The sequence below is a fragment of the Tachyglossus aculeatus genome, chromosome 12, assembly GCF_015852505.1.
Source record: "Tachyglossus aculeatus isolate mTacAcu1 chromosome 12, mTacAcu1.pri, whole genome shotgun sequence".
Classification (NCBI taxonomy): Eukaryota; Metazoa; Chordata; class Mammalia; order Monotremata; family Tachyglossidae; genus Tachyglossus; species Tachyglossus aculeatus.
Genome location: NC_052077.1, coordinates 18,366,253 through 18,390,962, shown reverse-complemented (window position 1 = coordinate 18,390,962; position 24,710 = coordinate 18,366,253). Strand labels below are relative to the sequence as shown.

Here is a 24,710-nt window from a genome sequence, read left to right as displayed (position 1 = left end):
TAAATTCATGGCTCCCATTAACAGTAGGGGAAGGTGTGTAGATTAGACCATAATCAGAGCATTTGTAGGGCTTGAGTGTGACATTTTTACCTCGTATGTTCACATTGTTGTGACTTTGATTAAAGAGAATACTTTCAAGTCGGCAGGAAAATATTTAACATAATAAGGTGATGAGTCAGAGTTGTAAAAGCTAAAAAAGGGACTTTATTACTAAATAATGTAACTTTTTATTGTTTAGCTGCATCTGACTCAGGGTCCCCTATGCATTCTGCATTTAAAAGTTTCCTCTCAGATCTAGTTGTATAAAACAACACTCCTTCAAACCATTTTATTTCCATTGTAGTAGCAGGTTTGTGAGTTTAAATCATTAACAACCTCTGAGTGAACTTTTATCCAAATGACTGCAAGTCACAGAGAGGACATTTCTCTTTCACCAAGGGCCTTTTGTGCTTTGGTGAGCCCCTCTTCTATTTTTTCCTCCTTCATGTCTTTCTCTGAAGAAAGAGGTGTGACTTGTAAAGTAATGAAAGTACGCATCAGTTAATGAAAACTGCCATATCGGGTTCATAATGCACACTGGAACTGCTTCAGGCTACAGCTTCATCTACCTGCCTTATATCAGGGAAAAAGTAAATTTCACAAGGCAAGATTGCCGTGTGCACTGGAAGAGTATCATGTAGCAGTTTAATCGACCATTAGGGGTGACCTAATCTTATATTTTCCCCCTTTGTCAAGGAGTTGGGATTTACATGTGGGCAGCATTTTCCAGTTTGGGCTCCCCAGGGCATTTCAAACCGGACACTCCCCTCGTGCCCACCTCGGTATCTATTTCATCATGCTGTCCGCTTTTACATACGACAAAGTTATTTTTATTGACTTTCGGGGGGGCGGTTGAAAACTTGCAACCCCCAAATGAAGTAAAAGGTGTCGTTTTAGGTTTCGATGAAGAAAACGGCGCACGTTGTCTTCCCCACGATATCCCCTATTTTTTTTTTCATCCGAGCGTGCATTTATTTTATTTTTTTTTATTTTGCAGGGAGTTCATTATAAAAAGGAACTTTTTTCCCCTCCCCTCTTCTTGCAGATCAGATGATTGACCCAAGGAAGGAAACGGATCTCTTCCACTGCTCCCCCCCGGGGGAGGCCCCCCATCCTCTCTACCCCGACGGCTGCAAATGGGTGTCCAAAGTGGAGCCCGGGGGCACCTTCCTCTTTGGTCTGCTTGCTTCTCTCCACCCACCCCCTTCTGTCTCGCTCCCTTTTTCTCCTTTTCTCCCTCCCTCCCTCTTGGTGTGTGTTGGAGAGAGAGAGAGAGAGAGCTGTACTGCCGCCGCTGCCCTTTGATCCCTGCATTAGTGTTAGGGGCTCGGAGACACACAGAGAGCGGCCATAGACACCGCCGCACCAGCACTCATTATTTAAACCACACATTACACACACACACACACACAGGCGGAGGACAGACACACACTCGCACATCTATTAGATCCGTTTCCATTGAAGAATACTACGACCGGGGGGGACGAGCCAGGTGCACGACCAAAAGAAAAAAAAAAAAGAGGGGGGGGGGGGAAGAAAAAGAAAAGAAGAAAAACCCTCCACGGGCTTCAGGAAACCAGCTTCAAACCATTGCACTCACCGGAGAAAAGGGATTTCCCCCCTCCCGCCCCCCTCTTGATTACCTCCTGCTCCTCGCCTGCCGCTGCCGCCCGTCTCTGCCCCCCCAGGGTCTGTTTGATCTCCCATTAACCGAGGAGGAGAATGTGAGAAAAGGGGGAAAATGCCCAGGAGGAAGCAGGAGCAGCCCAAGCGCCTTCCCTCACGTAAGTCATCCTTCCCCACCTCCTCTCGTGCCATTTTCTCGCTCCCCTTCTCCCCTCTCCCCCTCCGCCGCCGCCGGCTCCGTTTTCTGCATGAGTTTAGGGTTACAGAGGTGAAACTGACAAAGGCACAGCCTGGGTTATTCCTCTTTTAGGTCTGTGCCGAGGCAGCCATGTTGGTGATGAACAGCCCTGTGCCCTTTCTATTCTCTGGCTCTTTTCTTTCTTTCTCTGCCCTTCTCTCCCCCCCCCCTCCACCCCCCACCGTCGGGCTGGGCAAGGGGGGTGGTGGAGAGGGGAGCAGTGGGGTTGGGGTGGGGGGTGGGGGACGGTTTATTATGGTGGTTCCTCCCTCTCCGTCTCCCCTTTGCCCGGGAGAGGGGAGGGGGGTTAGGGCGGTCGAGAGGTCCAGGGCCGGCTGGAGGTTGGCTTGGCCTGGGCGAGCAGGAGAGGCAAAGAGGGCACGGGTGGGGGGCACCGCATCTTTCCCCCCCAACTCTGCCCCTCTGGTGGCAACCACCAAGAAGGAGGTCGAGCCCGCCAAGGTGGGAGGGGGCCGCCAAGGGCGAAGCCGCCCATCGTGGCATGCGAGGTCCCCGCAAACCGGAGAGGAGGAGGAGGCCGCAATAAAACGCAGGGTCACACTGGGGCTCCCACCACCGGCCCCCACCAAAGTGCACCGCCATCCTCACCGCACACATATGTGTCCCTGCTCCCTGACACCGCCCTGAGCCCCCCCTCCTTCCCCTCCCGCTTTTCTTTTGCAAAACAGTTAACTTTTCTCCCCCCCCCTTCCCGTCCCTCCAGACGATGGGAGATGCCGCTGAAAGTGAAGGGGAGGGAGAGAAGCAACTAAAAATATCCCCCCCTCCCCGGGGCCGCCGGGTGCTGCGAAGGGAGGGAGGAGAGGGGTCATTTTAATCCGGTCGCCTCCTGCCCAAAGGTTAGAGCGCCTGCCAGGGAGGGTGGGGGGGGCACGGTGCCCGCCTTGCCTATGTGTCAGACGCCCGGGCGGTCACCTGAAGTTCAGGGAGGAGGGGGGGTTAAGGTGACGGTGACTCGGCCTGGGTTTTCGCTGCAGATGGGGAGGGCGATGGGTTCACTCCCCCCGCCCCATATCCGTGCCAGCGTTTTAGAGGAGGAGGGTGGGAGGTCCCCAGCCCCAGAGTGCCAACACGGAGGGGGCCAGGAATGCCACTTTGCAGCCCGCCCCCTTCCAACGCATCTCTTCCTTTCCCCCCCCCCCCTCCTCGGGGGGCACACACCTCGCCTTGGGCATTTTCTTTCTCCCTCCCTCTTTTTCTCCTTCCTCCTCTCTTCCAGTTTGCCCCTGTGCCAGTCCTTTCACCGTCTGCCCGCTAGAGGTTCTTACATGTGATATCACACATGTAACAGGCGTCTACAACAGCCCCCTCCCAGGCAGGCATGATGTTGAAGTGTATTTCGCGGGGGGTGTACCCCTCGGCTTTCGGGGAGCTTTTAGGGCAGCGGTGGGTTGGCAGGGTTGTAAGTATTTGTTACTCTATTTTACTTGTACATATCTATTCTATTTTATTTTGTTAGTATGTTTGGTCTTGTCTCCCCCTTTTAGACTGTGAGCCCACTGTTGGGTAGGGGCTGTCTCTATAGGTTGCCCGTTTGTACTTCCCAAGCGCTTAGTACAGTGCTCTGCACACAGTAAGCGCTCAATAAATACGATTGATGATGATGGTTTCGCGGGAGGGCTCGGCCCCAGGGGATAACCAGCGGTGCACCGGCTGCAAGTCGAGGGGGGGCAACTTGGGCCAGTGAGTTTTTCTGAAAGTGTTGCCCGAGTTTGCACATGGCTGGCCTGCTCCGCCGCTTCTATTTTTAAGGGGTCGGTGGGAGGGGGCCTGTGAGCCCACTGTTGGGTAGGGACTGTCTCTATATGTTGCCAATTTGTTCTTCCCAAGCGCTTAGTACAGTGCCCTGCACATAGTAAGCGCTCAGTAAATACGATTGATGATGATGTAGGTGGAGGGGAGGTTGCAATCTCTTCCCAGCCGGAGAGAAACGGGATGGTTTGTGTGCCCTGCATCAAACTTTGGAAGGTTGTGCCATCTTGGTGTAGGAAAACCAGGGGTATCGGTTTGCGTAGATGGAGTTTTATTTTTTTTTTCCTCTTCCCCCCACGCCCCCCCGATGGGGAGGAGGGAGGCGGGAAGTAAGGAGAGAAGGGATTTTTCTGTTCCTGCAGTGACAAAGCTGGAAAGCCTACCCTGTTCTGTGCGGCGAGCTCGCAGGCAGCTGCAGACTGCCCTGCTGGTGACCTTGACCCTGACTCGGTGCGACTCCCCTGCCTCTCTAGGGCTGGGAGGAAATTCAGTGTCCATTTTAGCTCCCTCGCGGTGGGCCTCCGGTGCATAGGCTGCGCGATGAAGTTATATTTTGAGGGTTGGCTCCTCACCCCGTTCCTTAATTGAATTCTATTATCCATTCACTTAAAAATCACCCCTCCTGTCCCTGCTGAAGCAACATTTACTGTAGTAAGAAGCAATTACCATTGTGGAAGCGTTGTAAATGTCCCCCCAGTGTTTAAAGGGAAGGCCTAATTTGCCAAGCTTTTCTACTTACTTTGCATTGAATAGGTTTTTTGTGGTGGTGGTGGTGGTGTTATTGATATACGTTGCGTAGCCCTGTAGTTTGCCCGGACTAATGCTGCTGTTTCTTAGTGCCTTTTCCTTCCTCTACCCCTCGTCCCCCTCTTCATCCCCCCCATCTTACCTCCTTTCCTTCCCCACAGCACCTGTATATATGTTTGTACATATTTATTACTCTATTTTACTTGTACATATTCTATTTATTTTATTTTGTTAGTATGTTTGGTTTTGTTCTCTGTCTCCCCCTTTTAGACTGTGAGCCCACTGTTGGGTAGGGACTGTCTCTATATGTTGTCAACGTGTACTTCCCAAGCGCTTAGTACAGTGCTCAGCACACAGTAAGCACTCAATAAATACGATTGATTGATTTTTCCATGTCTTGTAGGCGATTTGAATATGGACTAAGGCATTTTTGAGCAAATGGGATATTTTGCAATTCACATCATAATTGTACTGTGGTGCTTAGTGCCCTGAGGGTGTCAAGGTTTGAGAATCCACCTTTGGGGAAACCTGGGAATGGCGCAGAAATGTAGTAAATATTGTAGGCTAAAATTTAATGCTCCTGAGCATTTAATGTAAAATTTATTGTGATTCTAAATTCCAGTCCTAATGCTAAAATTGATTTTTTTCCTTCCTTTTGGCAATACTGTTTTTCCTGGAGAAAGAAAGTCGCAGTTTTGTAGTCAGTCTCATAGCTAACAAGAAGTGTCTTGGGTCACTAATAAGAACGGGGAGAGTTTATAGAAAGTTTTCAGAATGTTATCTAGGTTCTTCTGGACAGGTTTAGGACTTGTCCCTAAAAGGAAGGGCCATTATTATTATTTTTTTTTTTTCAAGAATTAGCTCAGTCACATATAGAAGTGATCTTCATCTAGGGGCTGAAGCTCTGCTTGGCCGGGGAAACGCTACCCAGTGATGAGGAAACAGCTCATAAAGGAAAAAAGTAAGACTTGAACAAGCAAGTTTGAAAAGTGAATGGAAGAAATAGGAGTTTTGCTAGAAACCTGAACTTGAAGTGTGAAGTTTTCAAAAGAGTGGGTTGAGGGTTTGAAAAAGCCACAGGGTACCTTCAGACAGAGGGAACAAATTGTGTTAATCCCGTTCCCCATTTTCCTAACCTACATGTAGCGGGTTTTACCCATTATGGCACTTCATGATTTAGAAAGCTTTCGTACCCTCTCTATCCCTGTTATCATCGTCCTTATAAAGTTTGGTATTTTTTTCAGTTTGCCAACATGGTGCTGAACCAAATCGGAATGTAGGGGAGGGAACAGTTTCCCCACTTCTTTCTTCTCCACCCTCTTCCCCAGCACTTCCCCCTGCTGCACTGACCCAAAAACTTGGTCCAGTTGTGATATACTTATGAACTGAGAGAAATCTGTGGAGGACAGGCCTCCAGGTAGAGTGATCCTGGGAGACCAGAGCCCCATCCTCTTGTTATTTCAGACCTGGTTGTCTCCCTGCTTCTGCTACAGGCTGAACCTGAATTCCCAGGTTACCCTAACCTTCCTGGGGTCTGGCACACGAGGGGAGGAGACTGGACTTCCCAGGATCGGTATCCTTGTGAAGCTACACCTGCTTCCCGTGGTGAAGTTTCAAGTAGGCCAATCCACTTCTGGGCCTCTGAAATAACTCATTTTATAACAAAGATTCTCAAATCATACTTTGCCTTGGCTTCCCCCATCATTTTTGCGATAGTGTTTTTTTAAAATTAGACTCTTAATAAAATCTTGAAATTGCAGAGCACTTAGGCTTTTCCAAAATGTTGTCACAACAATTACCTCATTTTATCATCACAACATCCCTGTGAGGTAAGGTTATATCCTGATTTTTACAGATGAGAACCTGGAGATCAAAGTGGTTAATAAGTGACTTGCCCGAGGTCACACAGCAGTATAATGTTGGATCCCAAGTCTCCTGACCCCACAGATTCATGCTCTTTCCACTAACTCCCCTTTTTTCTGAAGCCTAGAGGGAGGCCATATACCCTGGTGGGAAGGGGGTTGCAGCTGGGAGATCTGAGTTCTAATGATCTGCTGTGAGACCTTGGGTAAGTCATTTAATCTTTTGTGGACCTCAATTTCCTCATCTGTAAACTTTGCTTAGAATACTTAGTTTGTGAGCCCTATGAGGGACAGAGACTGAGTCTGGTTACATTACCTTGTATCTACCCCAGGATTTAATAAATATCATAATAACGTTGCATACTTCATTTGAACATATCTTCGGTAAGAATTTAATATACCTGAAACATGAAAATTTCACGTTTTATTAAATGGACCACTCGGGCATAGTTGCACGAAAACAGCCAGGTAAGCACTCTGGCTAACTTAGAGAACCACTGAATCTCACTCTGAACACAATGATCACTCAACATATAGTTGATGCTGAGTCGACAATTGTAGGGAGTTTAGTCATGAGCCGTTTTTTAACTTCAGTAATACTGACAAAATATAGTAAGGAGTCTTGATCGTTGTCGGGGATGGTTGTTAAGTCTACTTAAACATCAGTGGTATTTCATTAGACCAGGCCTAGGGCAGTTGGTAGTTGCCCTCTCCATATGAAGACAACTGCTAGTAATGGAAGAGCTTCTTGCAAATTGATAGATATGGGTTAAAATGTGTGCCTTAGGTCTTATGCTTTCTTCCGTACTTCTTTACCAGAGAAGGATGCCGGGCCAGGATTGGAGTTAGAATATCCTACGTGGGCTCTTTATTCCAAAAATAAAGGGTGGCACCTGCTTTACTTTTATTTTCTTTACCAAGTGCTGTTGAGTCGTTTCCGATTCATAGCGACTCCGTGGACATACCTTCTCCAGAACGTCCTGTCCTCTGCCATAGTCCGCGACCTTTCGAACGGTTCTTCCGTTATTGTCGTTACGGTCTCTATCCATCTAGCTGCCGGTTTGCCTCTTCCCTGGATTTTTCCTAGCATTAGTGTCTTCTCCAGAGAATTAGTCCTGCTTTATTTACACTTTATGTAAAACCTGCTATTAAGGTTTTTTTTTTTTAAGTTGTATCATACCTCTGTTCAGATACAGTCTAATTGAATTGTTTTTATTTACTATTGTCAGTTTACTGCTGGCCAGTAACATAAAGGAAAAGGTGATAATGAAATAGCACATTCTTTAAAAACTGGTATGTAAAAGACTCCAAAGGAACAGGAGCCTCTAACTTTGTTTTGCTTTCTGTTCAATTTGTTTGCTTTTAGTGGTGTTTATTAGTCTGACAAGGGAGGAGAGAAGATACAGATATATTGTTTTTTATAGGTGTTCTCCTAATTTCTGACCTATTCGGGACATGGGGGCGAGATCTCTATAGAGGAGATTTAGCTTTTCAGTTTTTAAAGAGTTTAACAGGGGACTGCCTTTTCCCCCTAACTCTAGTGGCTGTGTGGTACTGAAGAGCAGGGTGGGTGGGTTTAAAGTGCCAATATATCTGTTCTCCACCTGGAAAGTATCTTCTATTTTTTCTCCATAGAATACGTGGACACAGTTTGAAGTCGTTACCCAAGTATTGAGATAGGAACCAACTTAAAAAAACCCCAACTTATTTCTTAACTTTGTACTGTTGTCATACCAGGAGAATCACATTGCTGGTGTGAGTTGTAACTCTCACAGCACAAAGTGTTAATAAATCATGTTATTGGAGAATAAATTGGGTAACTCTGAGCCAGTGTTCTCACTGTGCCATTTAGGTATTAAGGTCTTTTTTTTCTTTTTTTTTTTTAACATGCCTTCTATTAGTGGAATTCCAAGGGAGGAGGAAAGATTCTTGTCCCTTGAGCTTTTAAACTGGACAAAGTTTAAAAACTCAAAACTCACAGAAGTTGCAGAGTGTTAATGCTGGCAAGAAGTTATGCAAGGTGACCAAGTAGGCTTCTTCAATCACTAACTTTAATTATTCTGTAATAGAGGTTAGAGTTGTAAATGGGTTTAAAATACAAGAGCCACATGAGCCCCAACACCCAGGAATAAGGATAGGCCAGTGTTGCGGAGTGGGGAGAGAGTCCTCATCATTTAAATGTTTAGGAAAAGAATGTCATCTCTTCTTCTTCTTTTAAAGACATCTTGTGGTCTTTTCCTATTCTCCCTTTTACATATCCGATGGGGCATTGGGAGATAAGATAGGAAAAAATAAAACAGAACAGGGAAGAGCTGATCTGTTCAGAGTAATGTATTAGTAATTTTCTATAATTTAATCAGACCAGATCCCAGAACAAGATAATGAGAGTGTGACCTACAAAATAGGACTTTGAGGGAGTTGAAAGGGTTCCTAGCATGAGGCTTTACATTGGCATGTAATTTGTTGTGAAGGAGTATATCTGTATAGATGCAGCTATCCTGTTTACTACCCCCTTTTGAAAAGAATATCTAGACACAGACCTAGTAAATATGGGGTATAAAGATATAATGCCCTTAATTTGCATTCTGAATTTTTTTATATTTGGAATTTATTTGGTGGATAATGTTGTTTCCTGTTTCCAACATATCATTTTCCTCCACCTAGTTTGCCAGGTGTTGCACAGTAATCCATATCACTGTTGGCAGGGAATATGTCTGTTATATTGTTGTGTCGTACTCTCCCTAGCGCTTGGTTCATTCAGTCGTATTTATTTCAGTTCTCCGCACAGTAAGTGCTCAATAAGTACGATTGATTTGGGTGTCCATGTGTACAAGACACTTCATGGTGTACAGAAGCTGAAATATCTATTACATTTTTTAAGAAAATGAGCCAAGTTCAGATTTCAGAATAGCCAAGCATAGATGGTGGACTCGAGTTTTCAGCTTTTTTTCCTCCTCTTGTTTGAATAAATCTTACATTTTCATCCTGCTTTTTTAAATCACGTTTTTATGTTATTAAAGTGCTGTGCATGACTAGATGCTGAAGTAGAGTCCCTGGAAGGTGATTCTTATCCCTCCCCGAGGCCTCCCTTTTCAGTGGAATTTCTGCAACTACAATGTCGCTTCATAAATTAAAGTAATTCCTTGGGCTTGAATCTGACTTTAAGGTGCTTGTGTGCATTATTGCTGGGTGTCCTATAAAAATAATTTCTGTACCCTTGCACACATGCTGTACTGTAGCTAATTTTATAAAATGTGCAGTGATACACACCCACGGGTCTGAGATCAGAATGTGGCCTTTAGCAGCCCTTACTTTTCACAGGCTGACCCAGGGTCATGGCAAATGTGGCAGATTTTGTATTCCTGAAAAGGATATTGTTTGCTTCCTTCTCCTTCCCCCTCCCCAGCTCCCCCTTTCTCTTCCGAAAAATCCATACTGATGTAGCTCTGTCTCTGTCAGTAGGCCGGCTGATTCTTGGGATAAAAAGTCTGAAGTTGTGGGGGCTTAATCTCTGTCTTTGTTTTCAAGGAAATCCAAATTCAGCTCCATTTGATTTCTTAGCAAAGGAAAAAGCGTCTACCATCCTACTGGTCAAAGACTGGGGAAAAGCTGGCTGCTCTGACCCTCCCCAGCAGGTTGGAAAAATAGTGAGATCCCATTGAAAATGTGGCCTGAAGTAAAGTGGAAAAAGGAAATTAAGAGGATGGAAGGGACTAGTTTGTTTTTGAAATGCTCCAAAGAAACCCAACTCTGCCTCTGAAGCGACCTGAATGAAGGGCACGGAGGAAAAAATCATTCTTTATGTAATCAGCATCTTTTAAAAGTATTTTTTGGAAGAAGCCACTTAGCTAAGTGAGAAGTGGTAGACGTTTCTAAACTCTTTGGAATCCCTGATTTGTTTGTTTTTTTGATACCTTTTAAGAATAGGAGGAAAAGACTTCTCTGACTTTTTCACAGTATCCAAATTGAAATCAAAATTGCAATGTAGAAATGTAGAACTAATATGCTGTAACTAAATTTCTCAGTTTTAGAGCCACTTTTTAAATAGAGAAGCAGCATGGCCTAGAGGATAGAGCATGGGCTCGGGAGTTAGAAGGACCTGGATTCAAATCCTAGCTCCTCCACTTGTCTGCTGTGTGACCTTGGACAAGTCACTTAACTTCTCTGGGCCACCTCATTTGTAAAATGGGGGTTGTGACTGTGAGTCCCATTTGGGACAGGGGCTGTTTGTATCCACCCCAGTGCTTAGTACAGTGCTTGGCACATAGTAAGCGCTTAAACAAATACCACAGTTATTATTATTTAAAAAACTCAGTTGCAAAGAATTCTGGATTTTTTTTAAACTACCATACTTTTTATGCAAATTCCATTATGAAGAGTGATTAACACTACCGAATTAAGACTAAAAATGAGCCACCATAGTTTTTCTTCTTGTTTCAGGAAATGGTGAATTTATCGTTGATAGTAAACTGTGTTCTGTAATGTTGAAGTCCCATTTAATCTGTAGCCTCAATTTCATGGGATTGTGTATTTTTTTATAAAATCTGGATTATTACTCCGAGCCAGACTAATTGAAAACCAGACCAGAAATTAGTTATTGAAGTTCATGTCATCTACAGCCCATTCAGTTGTATATATGCGAATTGGTGGTCTCCAGTACTGAGTGTATTAACCCTCTGAGATAAAATCGATCAGATCAGAGGTGAGGCATACCCTTGGGGTAATCAGTAAGACTTTAACCTGCGGAATAATATTTTGCACTTTCTTGAGTTTTGAGACATTAGAACTGAGACCTCAATCTAGTTGAAGAACCATAAAGTGGGGCCATGTTCAGTGATGCATATCCAATCCATGTGGATAGAGCTCTCTCAGTGTAATGGCCAGGAATTGTGAGTATTTGCTAAACCTCCATCATTGGACTCGGCTTGTTAACCCCAGGCTAGCTGCTCAGAGATAAAGAAAGCATCTGTCTTGTGAAAGAAACATAGTGTAGTGGAGCATCTTCCTTAAATCTGCCCTTAGTTAGTTATGTCCCCATCATTTCTCTTGGGGGGGAACTCTCCGCTCTAATCTGACATTAAGGCAAAAACAAATTGGTTCCTGTTTCATTTATAGGATGAGGAGAAATTTGGTAATTTGAAAGTAGGGATGCCACTTAAACTTGATCTTTGAACTTTCAAGATTTACCATCCCATTTAGAAGGGAGAGGAAAGAAGGAAAGGCATCTATTTTAAATAGAAAATAAGATGTCAGTGTGTTCTCCTCAGCAAGACCATAACCCTGGCAAATATATTGCCTCAAACCATGTTTAAAAACATTACTAGAACGGAGACATAAACATAGCAATTAAGCCCTATTGTCACTTATTACTAAGTACTCACGTATTGGACTTCAGGGTTCTCTTTTCATTGTCATCATGTTGGTGTTAGTATATCAGATAATTAAGGACACGGTGTCAATTTTGAAATGAAGCTTCTCTTGCTTTGTTACAGTCAAGATATTATCCTAATATAAGGTTTTATAATTGATTTCGTAGTCTCTTTATGACAATGCCTTCCCATTGAAGTGATCGGAAAGGATCAGTAGGTACTTGAGTAGACATTAGCAGCCTGGTGACCAAACTTTTCAACAGGTCTTACTTCCTAATAATACCGTAAAATGCTGTTCCTGTTTTGTTACAAGAAAAGAACTATAACTCTGTAGCAGAATTAACGCTCTGAAATACTATCTAGACCGAAGGAAGTCAAATATAGTTTTTTAAAAATAAATTTCAAAATTTGTATTATATCATAAATTTATATTTAATAAAGAACACTCAGGTGTTAGAGGCTAAGGAGACTAAGAAGGGAAAATCTGGAGTGGCACCATACATGAACAGGAGGGACAGAAATGTAGGAACCTAGAAAGAAACGCATTAAGTAGAGATAGGGAGATAGTGAAGTAGGCAGAGATGACAGAAGGTGGAGGGGATTGTCTCAATCAGTGGGTGATATTTATTGAGTGCTTACTATGTGCAGAGCACTAAGTCCTTGGGAGAGTGCACTGTAACAGAGTCAGTATGAGTTGGTGAAAATGATGAGGACAATTACAAGAGGAAAGGAAAAGTATAGCATCCAGTTCATTCAGGTGAAGCAGTTATTTTTGCTAATTTTCAGTGAAGAGCAGATCAATGAAGATTTGAAAAATGACCAACATAGGCATTTGCAAGCAGAATGAATGTTTGCACATTATAGGAGGTCTAGCAGGTCTCTGAAATATGATGTATTCAGCAGTGTTGCTCTTTGAGCACTCCAGGAGGCCCTCTTTCAGAAGTGAAAAAGGAAGTGATGTGCTTAGGTTTGTAAATAAGCTGAAAACATTTTATATACACAAATATATGAAAGAAAATAATAATTTAATGTTAAGAGGGCGGCAAGGAAGCACGCAAATTGAGTAAACAAGCAAAAGATGAGTTACTCTGATCATTTTGGAAAGCATCCCAGCTGATTCCTTTGTGAAATGGTCTAGGGATCTGAAATTGCCGTACACTTGGGCACCCCGCTTCTGAATCTAACCTAACCGCTCCCATGTGATGTCTTCCTTACAATGAGTGTGTGTCTCTGACTCCGTTACCCAGAATTTCCCTTTGGAGGTGTTTGATCTAAGCAAGATTCTAATGGGAGCCCTCTCCTTTCTAATCTCTTCTGTCAATCAGTGGTATTTATTGAGTGCTTACTGTGGGCAGAGCACTGTATTAAGTGTTTGGGAGAATACAGTTCAGTAGGTAGATATAATCCCAGCCCACAAGAAGCTTACAAAGGAGAGGGAGAGACAGACATTAAAATAAATTACCAGTGGGTATGTACCAAGTGTTGTGGGGCTGGGGGTAAATGAATATCAAAGTGCTTAAGGGGTACAGACCCAAATGTATAGGTGAAACAGAGGGGAGGGTTCTGTGGCCTTGGGCAAGTGACTTACCATCTCTGTGCCTCAGTTGCCTCATCTGTAAAATGGTGATTGAGACTGTGAGCCCCATGTGGGACGGGGACCATGTCCAACCTGATTTGCTTGTATCCACCCCAGTACTTAGTACAGATCCTGGCACATAGTAAGCGCTTAATAAATATCCACAATCATCATCATAGGGGAAGTAAGAGCTTAATCAAGGAAGGCTTCATGGAAGAGATGTGAAGTATCTATAATTTATATTAATATCTGTCTGTAATTTATATTAATGTCTGTCTTGCCCCCCGCCCCTCGACTGTAAGCTCATTGTGGGCAGGGAATGTGTCTGTTATATTGTACTCTCCCAAGCGCTTAGTACAGTGCTCTGCACACAGTAAGCTCTGAATAAATCTGATTGACTGATTTTGAGATGGTTTGGAAGGTAGGAAGAGTGGAGGTCTGTCAGATATGAAGGAGGAGGGAGTTCCAGGCCAAAGGGGGGATGTGGGTAAGGGGTCTGTGGTGACAAAGAGTTGAAATTGAGGTAGAATGAATAGGTTGGCTTTAGGGGAGTGACGTGTGTGGGTTGAGTTGTAGTAGGAGTTCAGTGAGGTAAGGTAGGAGGGGGAGATCGGATTGAGTGACAGTGAACCAGGAAAAAATAAATCACCTAATGTCTCCAAGTAGAAGGTGAACAAGAAACTGTCTCTGAAGAGTCTTCAGTTGCCTGAGAAATGCCAAAAAAAGGTTTTACTGCTGAAAAGAATCAAGAGAAGTGGAAAATGCAGCCAACTCTCAATTATCCAGGAGCTGTGGATGCAATTTATGGATTATTCAGGCCATTTTCTTCTCCATCCTGGAATCTGCCTTCTGGAAATCAGGCAGTTCCTTGGCACTTTCTGCCTATTCCCTGCTCAGCCACTGGTGGAAAGAGAACTTCAGAACAATCAGTTTGTTGTTTATTGGGAATTCTGGAGAACTCTGCAATTATTTGTCTAAATCAGTTTTTAAAAATTAACTGTAGATCTTAATCAACTTTGTTGCTCCCTTGCTCCAGGCCTCCTACTTGTCACACCCACTGCCCATTTCTGGGGCATGCTCTTTCATGTATGTGATGGCACCAGTGGATTGTGATGGGACTGTGAGAGTTACCATGGAGGTCTCCCTCAGGGCACTTCCCCCACCCCCAAAACATGGATAGCAGCTTCTCTACCACCTCACCCTGAGAATGAACCCAGCCCTAAATGTTCCCAGACTGAACCCCCTCCTTCCTCTCCCCCTCCTCCCCCTCCCCCTTACCTTACCTCCTTCCCCTCTCCACAGCACCTATATATATGTATATATGTTTGTACATATTTATTACTCTATTTTACTTGTACATATTCTATTTAGTTTATTTTGTTAATATGTTTTGTTGTCTGTCTCCCACTTCTAGACGTGAACCCGCTGTTGGGTAGGGATCGTCTCTAGACTGAGCCCCCTCCTTCCTCTCCCCCTCCTCCCTCTCCCCATCTCCCCCACCTTACCTCCTTCCCCTCCCCACAGCACCTTTATTACTCTATTTTACTTGTACATATTTATTCTATTTATTTTATTTTGTTAATATGTTTTGTTGTCTGTCTCCCCCTTCTAGACTGTGAGCCTGCTGTTGGGTAGGGACCGTCTCTAAATGTTGCCAACTTGTACTTCCCAAGCGCTTAGTACAGTGCTCTGCACACAGTAAGTGCTCAATAAATGTGATTGAATGAATTTTGCCAACTTGTACTTCCCAAGCGCTTAGTACAGTGCTCTGCACACAGTAAGCGCTCAATAAACACGAATGAATGAATGAATGTTGAGGCGTTTGAGCCAGGGCACCTGTTCAGTGAATGCTTCTGCTGTCTTCACAGCATATGTGTATTTGCATATGGGTATATGTTGCCAACTTGTACTTCCCAAGCGCTTAGTACAGTGCTCTGCACACAGTAAGCACTCAGTAAATACAACTGATTGATTTGCATTTTCACATGATCTTTACTAACCTATTAGGAGCAGTAGTATCCCCAGGGAGCTGGACAGAAAGCAGTACCCTATGCAGCCTTCTTGAACATTTTAGTCCTTTTTTGTTTGTTTTCGCCAAGCAGCCTATTTCTGACTTTAATATATGTATTTCATGTTGTGTGATCAGTGCTTGGGCGTATATTCCACATACAGAGATGTTATTTTCTGGGTGGACTTAAACTTTATGGAGTAACCATGCATCTATAGGATAGTGTTTCCTAGACTACAGCTTGAATTGTTAAGAAATGATAAAAAAAACCCTCAACAAACACAAAAAAACCCAGCCCTTTTGGGACCTATCAGGGATCTCTTGGTTATTTCAGTAGTTGATTTGATAGTGTATAGTTTCTCTTGTTCTGGGTATTGGTAAAGTTGGGAAGAAACACTTGTATAAGAAGAAATAAAAGTCAAGGAAGCAGATAATCAACTGATTTATCATCCCTAACAGACAATTTTTCTGATAGCAATGTGGGAGCCATGGTAAATTTACTTCTGATTGCTTAAGGAGACATATCCTATGTGTTTTGTGTAACATGGACGGGCAGCCCTTTCAAATGCATGGGTGAAGGAGCAGGTAATCAATCTGTAGATTAAACAGTGCAACTTTAGTTCTGGATTGAGTTTTTGAATAGTGGTCTGTTCTTAGAAACTAAATTACAGGCAACTCCTTGATCTGTTGACTAAAATGTAGTGTGGCTTGTTTTTAGCCCTGGCCTTTTTTTAATCTTAGAGGGGTTTAGCTAATGGTCCAAAACAGGCAGAAGGACTTCTTAGTTCTAAGGCTGCATTGAAATCAGAAGGGAGACTGGGGCCTTTTCCTATGTTCATGATGTGGTCTTAGGCAAGTCACTTTCCCTGTTGTGTTTCAGCTTTCTGATTTTTAGTGGAGAGAATATTTCTAGCAACTTCCCTCCTGATAGGAAGTTGACTTTGCCAGTTATGTGTCCTTAGGCAAGTCACTTAACCCAGTCTTCTGAAATGTGTAAGAACTAAATTCATGTTCCCTCGCCCTCTTAGAGTGTGAACTTCATGTGGGACAGGGATTGTGCCTGATTTGATTATTCTGTATCAACTGCAGGGCTTAGTATGCTTGGCACACAGTAAGAACTTAGCAAATATCTCATTTGAAGAAAGCCTTTGGAAAGTGTTTTATCCTTTTATTTTGATGTTCCTTGGGATCTATTTAGCATTTTTGTCACACTGCCTCAGTTTCCCCCAGCTGACAGGAGAGGATGATTCTTACACAGGTGGTCCTGAGGATTAATTAGATATTGTCTACAAGGCACCCAGAAGATGAGTGCTACCTGTGCAAACTTTTACTTCCTTAGGCTTAATCAGGGAGCTACTTAATTTAATTGGAAAAACACTGCTGTGTGACAAGCTGGGTTAACTGCAAACTCATCTTGACTTCAAGTCAAACCTTTTTTTATGTTTGAGCGTGATGTGACACTTGCCTTCTCTCAGCTCTCTTTCATCTACCGCCAGTGCCCTCTTAGCACCTTTTCCCCAACTGGAAGGGTGGCAGGAATCTGGTTGTCTTGACTACCCTGGCAGGTTTAAATAGAGAGCTTTTTTTTCATTGTCTTTGTGGCTGCACTGGCTGTGGTCAGATGCGTTGAGGTGCACTGATGTTTCGATAGCATCCATTAGTCTCTCCACACCACTGTGGACTGGGCTGCTCTGAGTGGTTTAGAAGGTTGCATTGCTGTTGTACAAACCTGAACTAGTCAGACCATCCCTGGGAGGTATTACAGGGCTGAGAGGAGGAAAAGAGGATTTAGTCAGGAGCCAGTTTAATGACTAGTGAGGTGGGAGGAATTATGTGTTTGGTTGAATCTGGACCAGAATGTCTGTAACAGATGCGAGTAGGCAATGCCAAATGACTGTAGACTGTAACTTTGTTGTGGGGAGGGGACATATCTACCAACTCTGTTGTATTGAACTCTCCCCAGCGCTTAGTACAGGGCTTTGCACATAGTAAGCACTCATTGCCTAGGGAGCGAACAACTGACCAGATTATTTGAGTGCTCCCGAGTGTTGGTAGTGTAAATGGGTTGGCTCAGTCAGCCTTTTCTTGGCATAGTAAAAATAATAATATTAGTTAAGCACTTACTTTGTGCCAGGCACTATACTAAGTTCTGGAGCGGATACAGCTTTGTCAGTTTGGTCATAGTCCCTTCCCCACATGGGGCTGTCTCAACCCCCATTTTACAGATGAGGTAATTGAGGCACAGAGAAGTGAAGTGAGTTGCCCAAGGTCACATCAGACAAGTGGCAGAGTCACAATTAGAACCCATGTCCTTCTGATTCCCAGGCCTGAGCTCTATCCACTACACCAGAAGGGAATCTCACCATCTCTGGGTAATTCGTTTGGGAGACTGGGTAGGAGGGAGAGATCATCTGGTGGAGCTATTTTGTGGGTAGAAGTAAGTGTTTACAGTAGCATTCTTCTTTCTCCCAGCCTTGCCCCCCTTAATTTTGCCGAGGGAACCTGAGATGCTTTTTCCCAGGCACACATTTCCTAACCTGCGTTTCAGCATGTGCAGGTGTAGCTGAAGCTGTAAGGTGGAACTGTTGTTCTTCAGTCGAGGCTGTTCAGCTCCCAAGATGTTGCAAGAAAAAGCAGTAGGCTTTCTTTATTGAGAAAGTAGCCAGGGATCCCGTATTATGTTACTGAGTTACTACATTGAAAACTGAAATATAAATAAATACGGTATCTATAATTGATGTTTTAGGCAGTGGACGTCTCACTTTTTTTTCAAAGAAATACCAACTACATTGCCATAGAAGTTTAGTGAATATCTTTTTTTTCATTTTGCAATTGTTTAGCTTCTGTTCCTGGTTAATCAATCTGGAACTGTTTGGTGATGTGGCGTTTCAGGGATCAGTGCTGGAGGAAGGGAAGGGTGAGCAGACATTTTGCCCCAGTCCTGTACCAACTGGGGCCCTGAGGGGTTGGAAGCGACACTTGGGGGTGTCCCCCAGCCCCAGACTGCACTGATTGTTATCTTCCTCACCCCTGCAAGGATGGCTTTGGCCTAGACATGAGTTCTTCTGTGAGACAGGGTGTGTTGGTGGCTCAGGGACCACCATGGTCTGAAGAGGTGGTGGAGGTGGAAGTTGACTGAAGGAGGTGGAAGTTGACTGAATCCAGGTGGGACTAATCTCTGGAGCTGAAGCAGACCTGAAGGATGTCCTGGTCCCTGCCACCAGGGCCAGATTGACTGGGAAGATGGATGGATCCAGAAGGCTGGAGCCAATGTGGGCCACATTAACATCATCCACAGGGATGGAGCTTTTGTTTATTTTTTGGCTGTGAATATTTGATATTTCCTATCACCACTAAGTCCTCTTCATACCAGAGATTTCTCAGAAAATCATCAGAACCCATCTGCCCTTGGCCACCTGTAGAAAGCCATTCTGGCTTGGGCCAGAGTTTACAACTGGGCTGCTCAGTGCCCCAGGACCCCTGGCTCTACTCAACTGCAGCAACCTTGCCTGGGGAGACACTCCCCACGTCCCTACCCTCCACCCCCCAAATCTCTACACGAAGCTCTAGCTGGTACTGATAGAGATTTGTGCTGTGCTAAACTGACAGTCTAGGTTGTGGTGAAATCAGCAGTGAGCATCTTGTCACATCTCCCACCCCTAAAAAGGAATGTATTTACAAGGAAATTGTTTATATTGGCTATTTACCGTCTTAACCTGGAAACTTTAAGAAGCCGTGAAATCCACTATTGTTCTGCATGTGACCCTTTCCTGGACTGTTTTATATACGTTGTATGATTGTGTGATGATTCCTTGCTGGTTGACAGACAGGAAAATGGAGGTGTCTTGCTACCTATGGCCATTTCACATTTTTAAAAGGAGCCAGGTGTCAAACTTAGCTTGTTCCAAGGTGTGTGATGTCAAGCAGATTAATCCTTTGGATTGCAGGAACCCTTGGTTTTTCAGACTCCCAAAGACTGAGCAAATGAATATGTGGGTGTTATCTGAAATTTGTTTTTAGAAAGTGTAGTCAAAGAACTTTAAGGGGCTCGATTTGAAATCTGGGAGAAGAGCAGATGTACCCATTAAGTATATTCCAAGATGTCTCCTCTAAAAGCCTCATCTTAGAGTAGGGAAAAAAAAATGAATAGTGGTATGAAAATTTCTTCATTACCTCTGCTTTGTGAACTTAAAAGGTGTTTGTTTGGCAGTCATGATTTTTCTTGACCCTTGAATGCTGCCACTTATGTTCATTTCCTTGAAAGCTTCTTCTCCCCACCTTCCATTTGCCCCAGGTGTTACCAGACTAATTTCAAATGTTTCTGGACTTGTTCATTGTAGACCATGCATTAAAATTATTTCGTGGTTTATTATTTGAAATAACCTCAATTTCAGTAGCAGCATTTAGGAAAGGCTATCAATAGAGAATTATAGGTTAAAAAAACCATTCTTCATTTGTGCCCATCTAATTTTCCATACATAGCTAGAAGATGCAGCTCTACTTTCTCTTCAGGCAGAATGAAATAGAGTTGAGACAGCAATTCAAGCAAAAATCCCTGATTTTTACAAAAAAAAAAAATGTGGTTTGAACGACTTTGGATGATTCTACATTAATTGAATTTAGCTTATAGTTGCTTGATTCTTCCAGTAATGCATCTATGCGTAGCCCGGGTAAACCCAACCGCAGGTGGCAGGTTTATGGGGTGGCAAAATTCCATCGCTTCCCAGCTGGACAGCAAAAGCTAAAATTGTGCAGGGAAAAGAAGTTGGGGAGGGGCTGGCACTCTGTTCACGTCAGTACTCCTCCGCCTGAACCATTGTCCACTTGGGCAGCCTGGCTCCCAGAAATAGTGGTGGGGAGATGTTAGTACAATTGAAAGTAGCTAGGCATGACCCTGTGCTGAAATTAATGAAGTGGAGATCCTGAACGGGCCCAGGATGACAAAAAGTTAAATATTCATCTGAATTCTTCCCCCCCCGCCCCCTTTTTTGTGTGTAGATTTAGTCTGTGTGTTACAGTATGTCTGAATGGGGAGTTTGGATCTGACTTGACAAGGCACCCTCATTTCTCAGAGAAAGCAGGACTTATCCTAGTATCTTTGAATTGTATTTCTGGAGTGTGCCGAGACAAACGCTATTAATGACTTGTTTACTGGGGGCTCCTCAGACTGGAAGTGGTCAAAAATGGAGCCAAATGGATTTGGCCACGCTTGGCCACTGCTCTTCTGTGAACTGATCCTCTGGCCTAGGAGCTGAGCTGGGCCTGGTTTGAGTTGGGCCCTAGGAACTGTACTGTCAGAGAACCAAAGTTCTTAACCGAACTTTGCCATCATTAACCGAAGGCAGCGTCTAATGGTGAAGAGTTGGGTTTTTTTTTCCATTTTGAAACCTGAGCTTCCTGTTCATTGAGTCTACTAGTATTAACACGGGATTAGAAAAGTAGATACTCAATGGTAGTTGGTTTTTCAATTTTTTTTTAACCGCAAACCTTTGATTTTTCTCTTAAGATCAGAAATTTCACCTGAAGTAAATGAGTAACCTTAGGAGAGTACCCAAAGTAACATTTGTCTTTTCCCCTGCCAGTTCCATCTGATATATTTTTTTCAATAATGTCAGAGATGAGTTACAGAATCTTACTGTAGTGAAAGAGAATTTGTTGTGACTTTTTTTCTCTAAATAGTTTGGGAGATCAATGCATTAGCTTGTAGTTCATGCATTACTAATCCTAGCTATTCAAAAAAGAAATATCATGCAGTACAGCAAAAGTGGGTCCAAAAGAGAGTTCAGTGGAGTTGAAAATAATGGAAGGAAACTTTTGGACTATGACAACTGGTAGTCGTCTTACAATATGATACAGTGGTGCACACCTTCATGAACAGTTTTTACATTCTATCAAAAGTCAATAAATAGTTGTGACAGCTTTGTTTACTAAGTTGGAAATAACCAGCAATTTGAGTAGCGTTAATACTGAAATGGGAATTTAAGCCTTGTGCTAACTTGAGTAAGCATTCAGTGTTTTCTCCCTCCTCCCAACATGTGAAGCGTGCAAATTTGTCATCCATTCATTTCTTAAAGCACGTCACTCGCCTGAAATTCTTTTCTTTCCATTTCATTTTATTCTGAAGTGATACATAGACAAATTAGTATGGCAATATGGAGGTTCGTGGGGGGTTTTCATGATTTTCTGTGTGTTCTTTCCAGAGCCACGTTGTTAACCATCTGATCAAGATGGAGGCTTTCTAGTTAGGAGCCCATTGTTGGGTAGGGACCATCTGTGTATGTTGCGAACTTGTACTTCCCAAGCGCTTAGTACAGTGCTCTGCACACAGTAAGCACTCAATAAATACGACTTAACGAATGAATGAATGTCCAACTTTTCAGGTCTTGGGTGGAAGGGGTGCTGCTGGAGTATCCAAACCTAATGCTTTATGATGTGACTGTGAGTCAGCCCGGGGATAAACTTGGTGTTTTTTATTTCTCCCCCTTAGATGGTAATAGACAGGAGGAAGCAGAAGGAGAACTTAGCGAAGAAGAACCTTGGTTTGGAAATTCTTCAGAGACCCCGTCGGAAGCATCCTATGGAGAAGTCCAGGAGAACTTTAAGTTGTCTCTTGAGGACCGGATCCAGGAGCAGTCCACCTCTCCAGACACTTCTTTGGGAAGTGCAACCCCAAGCAGCAACACATTGGAATTGGCAGCACTTGAAACCGAGGCCCTGAGAGACCCACTACAGTGTCAAGATCACCTTTCTCCTGGCCTGTCTTCTTTGGGTGAAGATGACCCCCTTGGCTCAAACAAGCCTCTAAGCAGCAACCTGAGACGGCTGTTGGAAGCCGGCTCCCTCAAACTCGACCCCATAGTCCCAGCCAATGGGCGGGTGGAGTCTCCAGTAAACCTTGGCTCAAATCTCTCCTTTTCTTCGCCGTCTCATCATGCCCAACAACTAAGCGTTCTTGCCAGGAAACTGGCTGAGAAGCCAGATCAGAATGACCAATATGCGGCCAGTAACCAGTTTATATGGAATCAAGGTAAGTGGTTATCGAACTCGACCACTACCTGCGGCTTGTCCCCGGATTCAGCCATCCTAAAACTGAAAGCTGCGGCCAATGCGGTCCTCCAGGACAAAACTCTCTCTAGGACGGAAGAGCCCGTGCGATTTGAATCCTTTTCCTCGCCGTTTAGTTCTCAGTCTGCCAGCTCCACTTTGGCGGCTTTATCCAAGAAAGTGAGTGAGAGAAGTTTAACTCCTGGGCAGGATCACCCTCCCCCAGCCAGCTCTTTCCTTTCCTTGGCTTCGATGACCTCCTCAGCTGCTCTTCTTAAGGAGGTCGCCGCAAGGGCCGCCGGGAGTCTTCTGGCTGAAAAGCAATCTTTGGTGCCTGAAGATCCTCTTCCGTCACCTTCGGAGAAGAAACAAGAAAAAATTACTCCACCGCCATCCCTGGAATTACTGTTACTCCCCGTCCCTAAGGGAAGGCTCGCAAAACCTTCCAATCCAGGTATGGAATCTTTGCTTCGGCCAGGGAATGAAGGCCTCTTTGTTCGTCTGTAGATATCTATAGGCTTGTAGCCTTGTTTTGTTATGTTCCCATGTAGTCTAGGGCAGGGGTCATAAAGGAAAACAAAATACTTTGAATAAACAATCCTGTAGCTTTTCATGCATGTCAGGCCAAATCCTCACAAATGACTACATATTTGAGAGGTAATGAATAATCTTACAGCTGTGCCATTTCTCGCTCCCCTACTCACCTCCCCAAGCCATTTTTTAGCCAAATTCCCCCGCCCCCACAAGTTCAGGCTAGGTCCAAACAAGATAGATTTAATGGGGGAAGATCAAAGAGTCTCTGTCAGGGAGCGTGTGGCATCACTGAACATGTGAAAAACCAGTGCTTTTGAAATATTGGACAAGGAAGAGCTCAGCCTCCTGCTGCCTCCATCACAAATGGACTTTTGTATAATCAGTTGCTATTCTATCCTAATTTACAACAGTGTACTATTAGGTTGCTATTTTTCATTAAATTTTCAGCAGAACGTGAAAGAATCCTACATACTCAATTTCTTCATAATTCCTTGTTATTTAACAAGGAGCAAACAGTTTTCCCAGATCTGTTTAACCAAACCAACCCATAAAACAAAATCCTTCAATCTTCCCAAATGTTTTACTTCATTCTGGCTCCGGCATCTGAAGGAGACAGGCATGCAGAAAATTCAAAGCAGGGGCATTTTTTTATGGGATGATTTTTCCAGAGGAGGAACTTTGAGTATTAAAGTGTAGAATTTTTAATCCAAGGGAGAAATTTAATTGGTTCAGGTAATATTGGGTCTACTGGGTGGCTTTGTTTCTAAATTACATCAGTCACGTGTTCATGTTCTGCAGACATATGTTTGGGACTCGAATGGCATTTAAATCAAGGATATCCGGTCAAACTTGAAAGGTGGGTTATACATATTTGCCGGCATTGGATATTTCCTTCCCTGTGAACCACTAGTTTTTGATGATCTAGCCTAATGGGCAGAAACAAGCACAGGTATGGAAGACCCAAAGTGGCAAATTGTATTGGGAAACTTAGATTGAGTTTCTGTTCAAGGGTGCCCATTTTGCGATTTCAGCCCACCCGCAAACCCTCCGCAGGCCCCTTTTCAGCTGCTCTCTGGTGTTCCCACGGAGGAGGGAGGGGGAGAAAGCAAAGGGCAACCTCGAGTCCCATGACATGCCCTGCCTCCCATGACATGCCCTGCCTTTTAGGCTCTGGGAAAAACCCCGTGGTGAGTCCCTGGATTGGCAGTGGATCAGGGGCTCAGCAGTCAGTGATGCTGTGAACCCCAGCCCTAAAGAGCTTTCTGTGGCGGCAGCATCTGCTGCTGGGAAAAGGTGACTGTGGGTCCTTTTTTGTGCCCTTTTTTCCTGTTCTGCCTGGAACCATTGACCTGCCCACCACCTGCCTTCTATCACCTGTCCCTCTCCCCTTTCCTGTTATACCCCAGCCATCCTCAGTTTATCCCTTGTGTTCAATTTTGAGTGAAGCTTTCCATGTGAGTTGTCTACTCATCCAAGCTATAGAGGAGTACGGAACCACAGTCACCGAAGAACAGGCCGGTCTTTAGTGCTTTTCTTGCCACTGTGTTCATTCAGTTTAGTGTATGGTGAGACTAGATGCAAAATTCCAGGGATCAAAACCAGAAATTGATGAATTTGAATTTACTCTCTTCTCTCTTCCTCTGGCTGCCCTCTGTTGTTGGTGCTAATAAATAGGGAGATGGTGCAAAGCAAAAGGGAAGAGACTTAGGGGGTGGGATAATCTACAAATCGAGTATTTCATCCCTGAATAATTCCGAGTGAGCTCTAAAGGGTCATGGAGGGTATAGGGATAGAAGGGCAGGATTCAGTTATATATTTTTATTTAATTGGCAAATGTTTCCTATTATCTGTTATTTAATACACAAGCAAATATGGTTTACTTTAGGACTCATTT

The 24,710-nt window shown here is 43.9% G+C and overlaps 1 protein-coding gene across 5 annotated transcripts in view; it reads left to right on the top strand.

Moving 5' to 3' along the window:
- The first annotated feature begins 1,623 nt into the window (after positions 1-1,623).
- ZNF827 (zinc finger protein 827) overlaps positions 1,624-24,710 on the top strand; it is a 150,497-nt gene continuing 127,410 nt past the window's right edge. For 4 of the 5 annotated variants that reach the window (XM_038754920.1, XM_038754923.1, XM_038754924.1 and 1 more), the window contains exons 1-2: positions 1,624-1,823; positions 21,726-22,736. In XM_038754920.1, the coding sequence (XP_038610848.1) occupies positions 1,781-1,823; positions 21,726-22,736 (1,054 nt within the window). In that variant the 5' untranslated portion in view covers positions 1,624-1,780. Of the gene's footprint in view, positions 1,824-8,221; positions 8,306-21,725; positions 22,737-24,710 lie in introns of those variants that run through there. The other variant, XM_038754921.1, reaches the window with a different exon arrangement.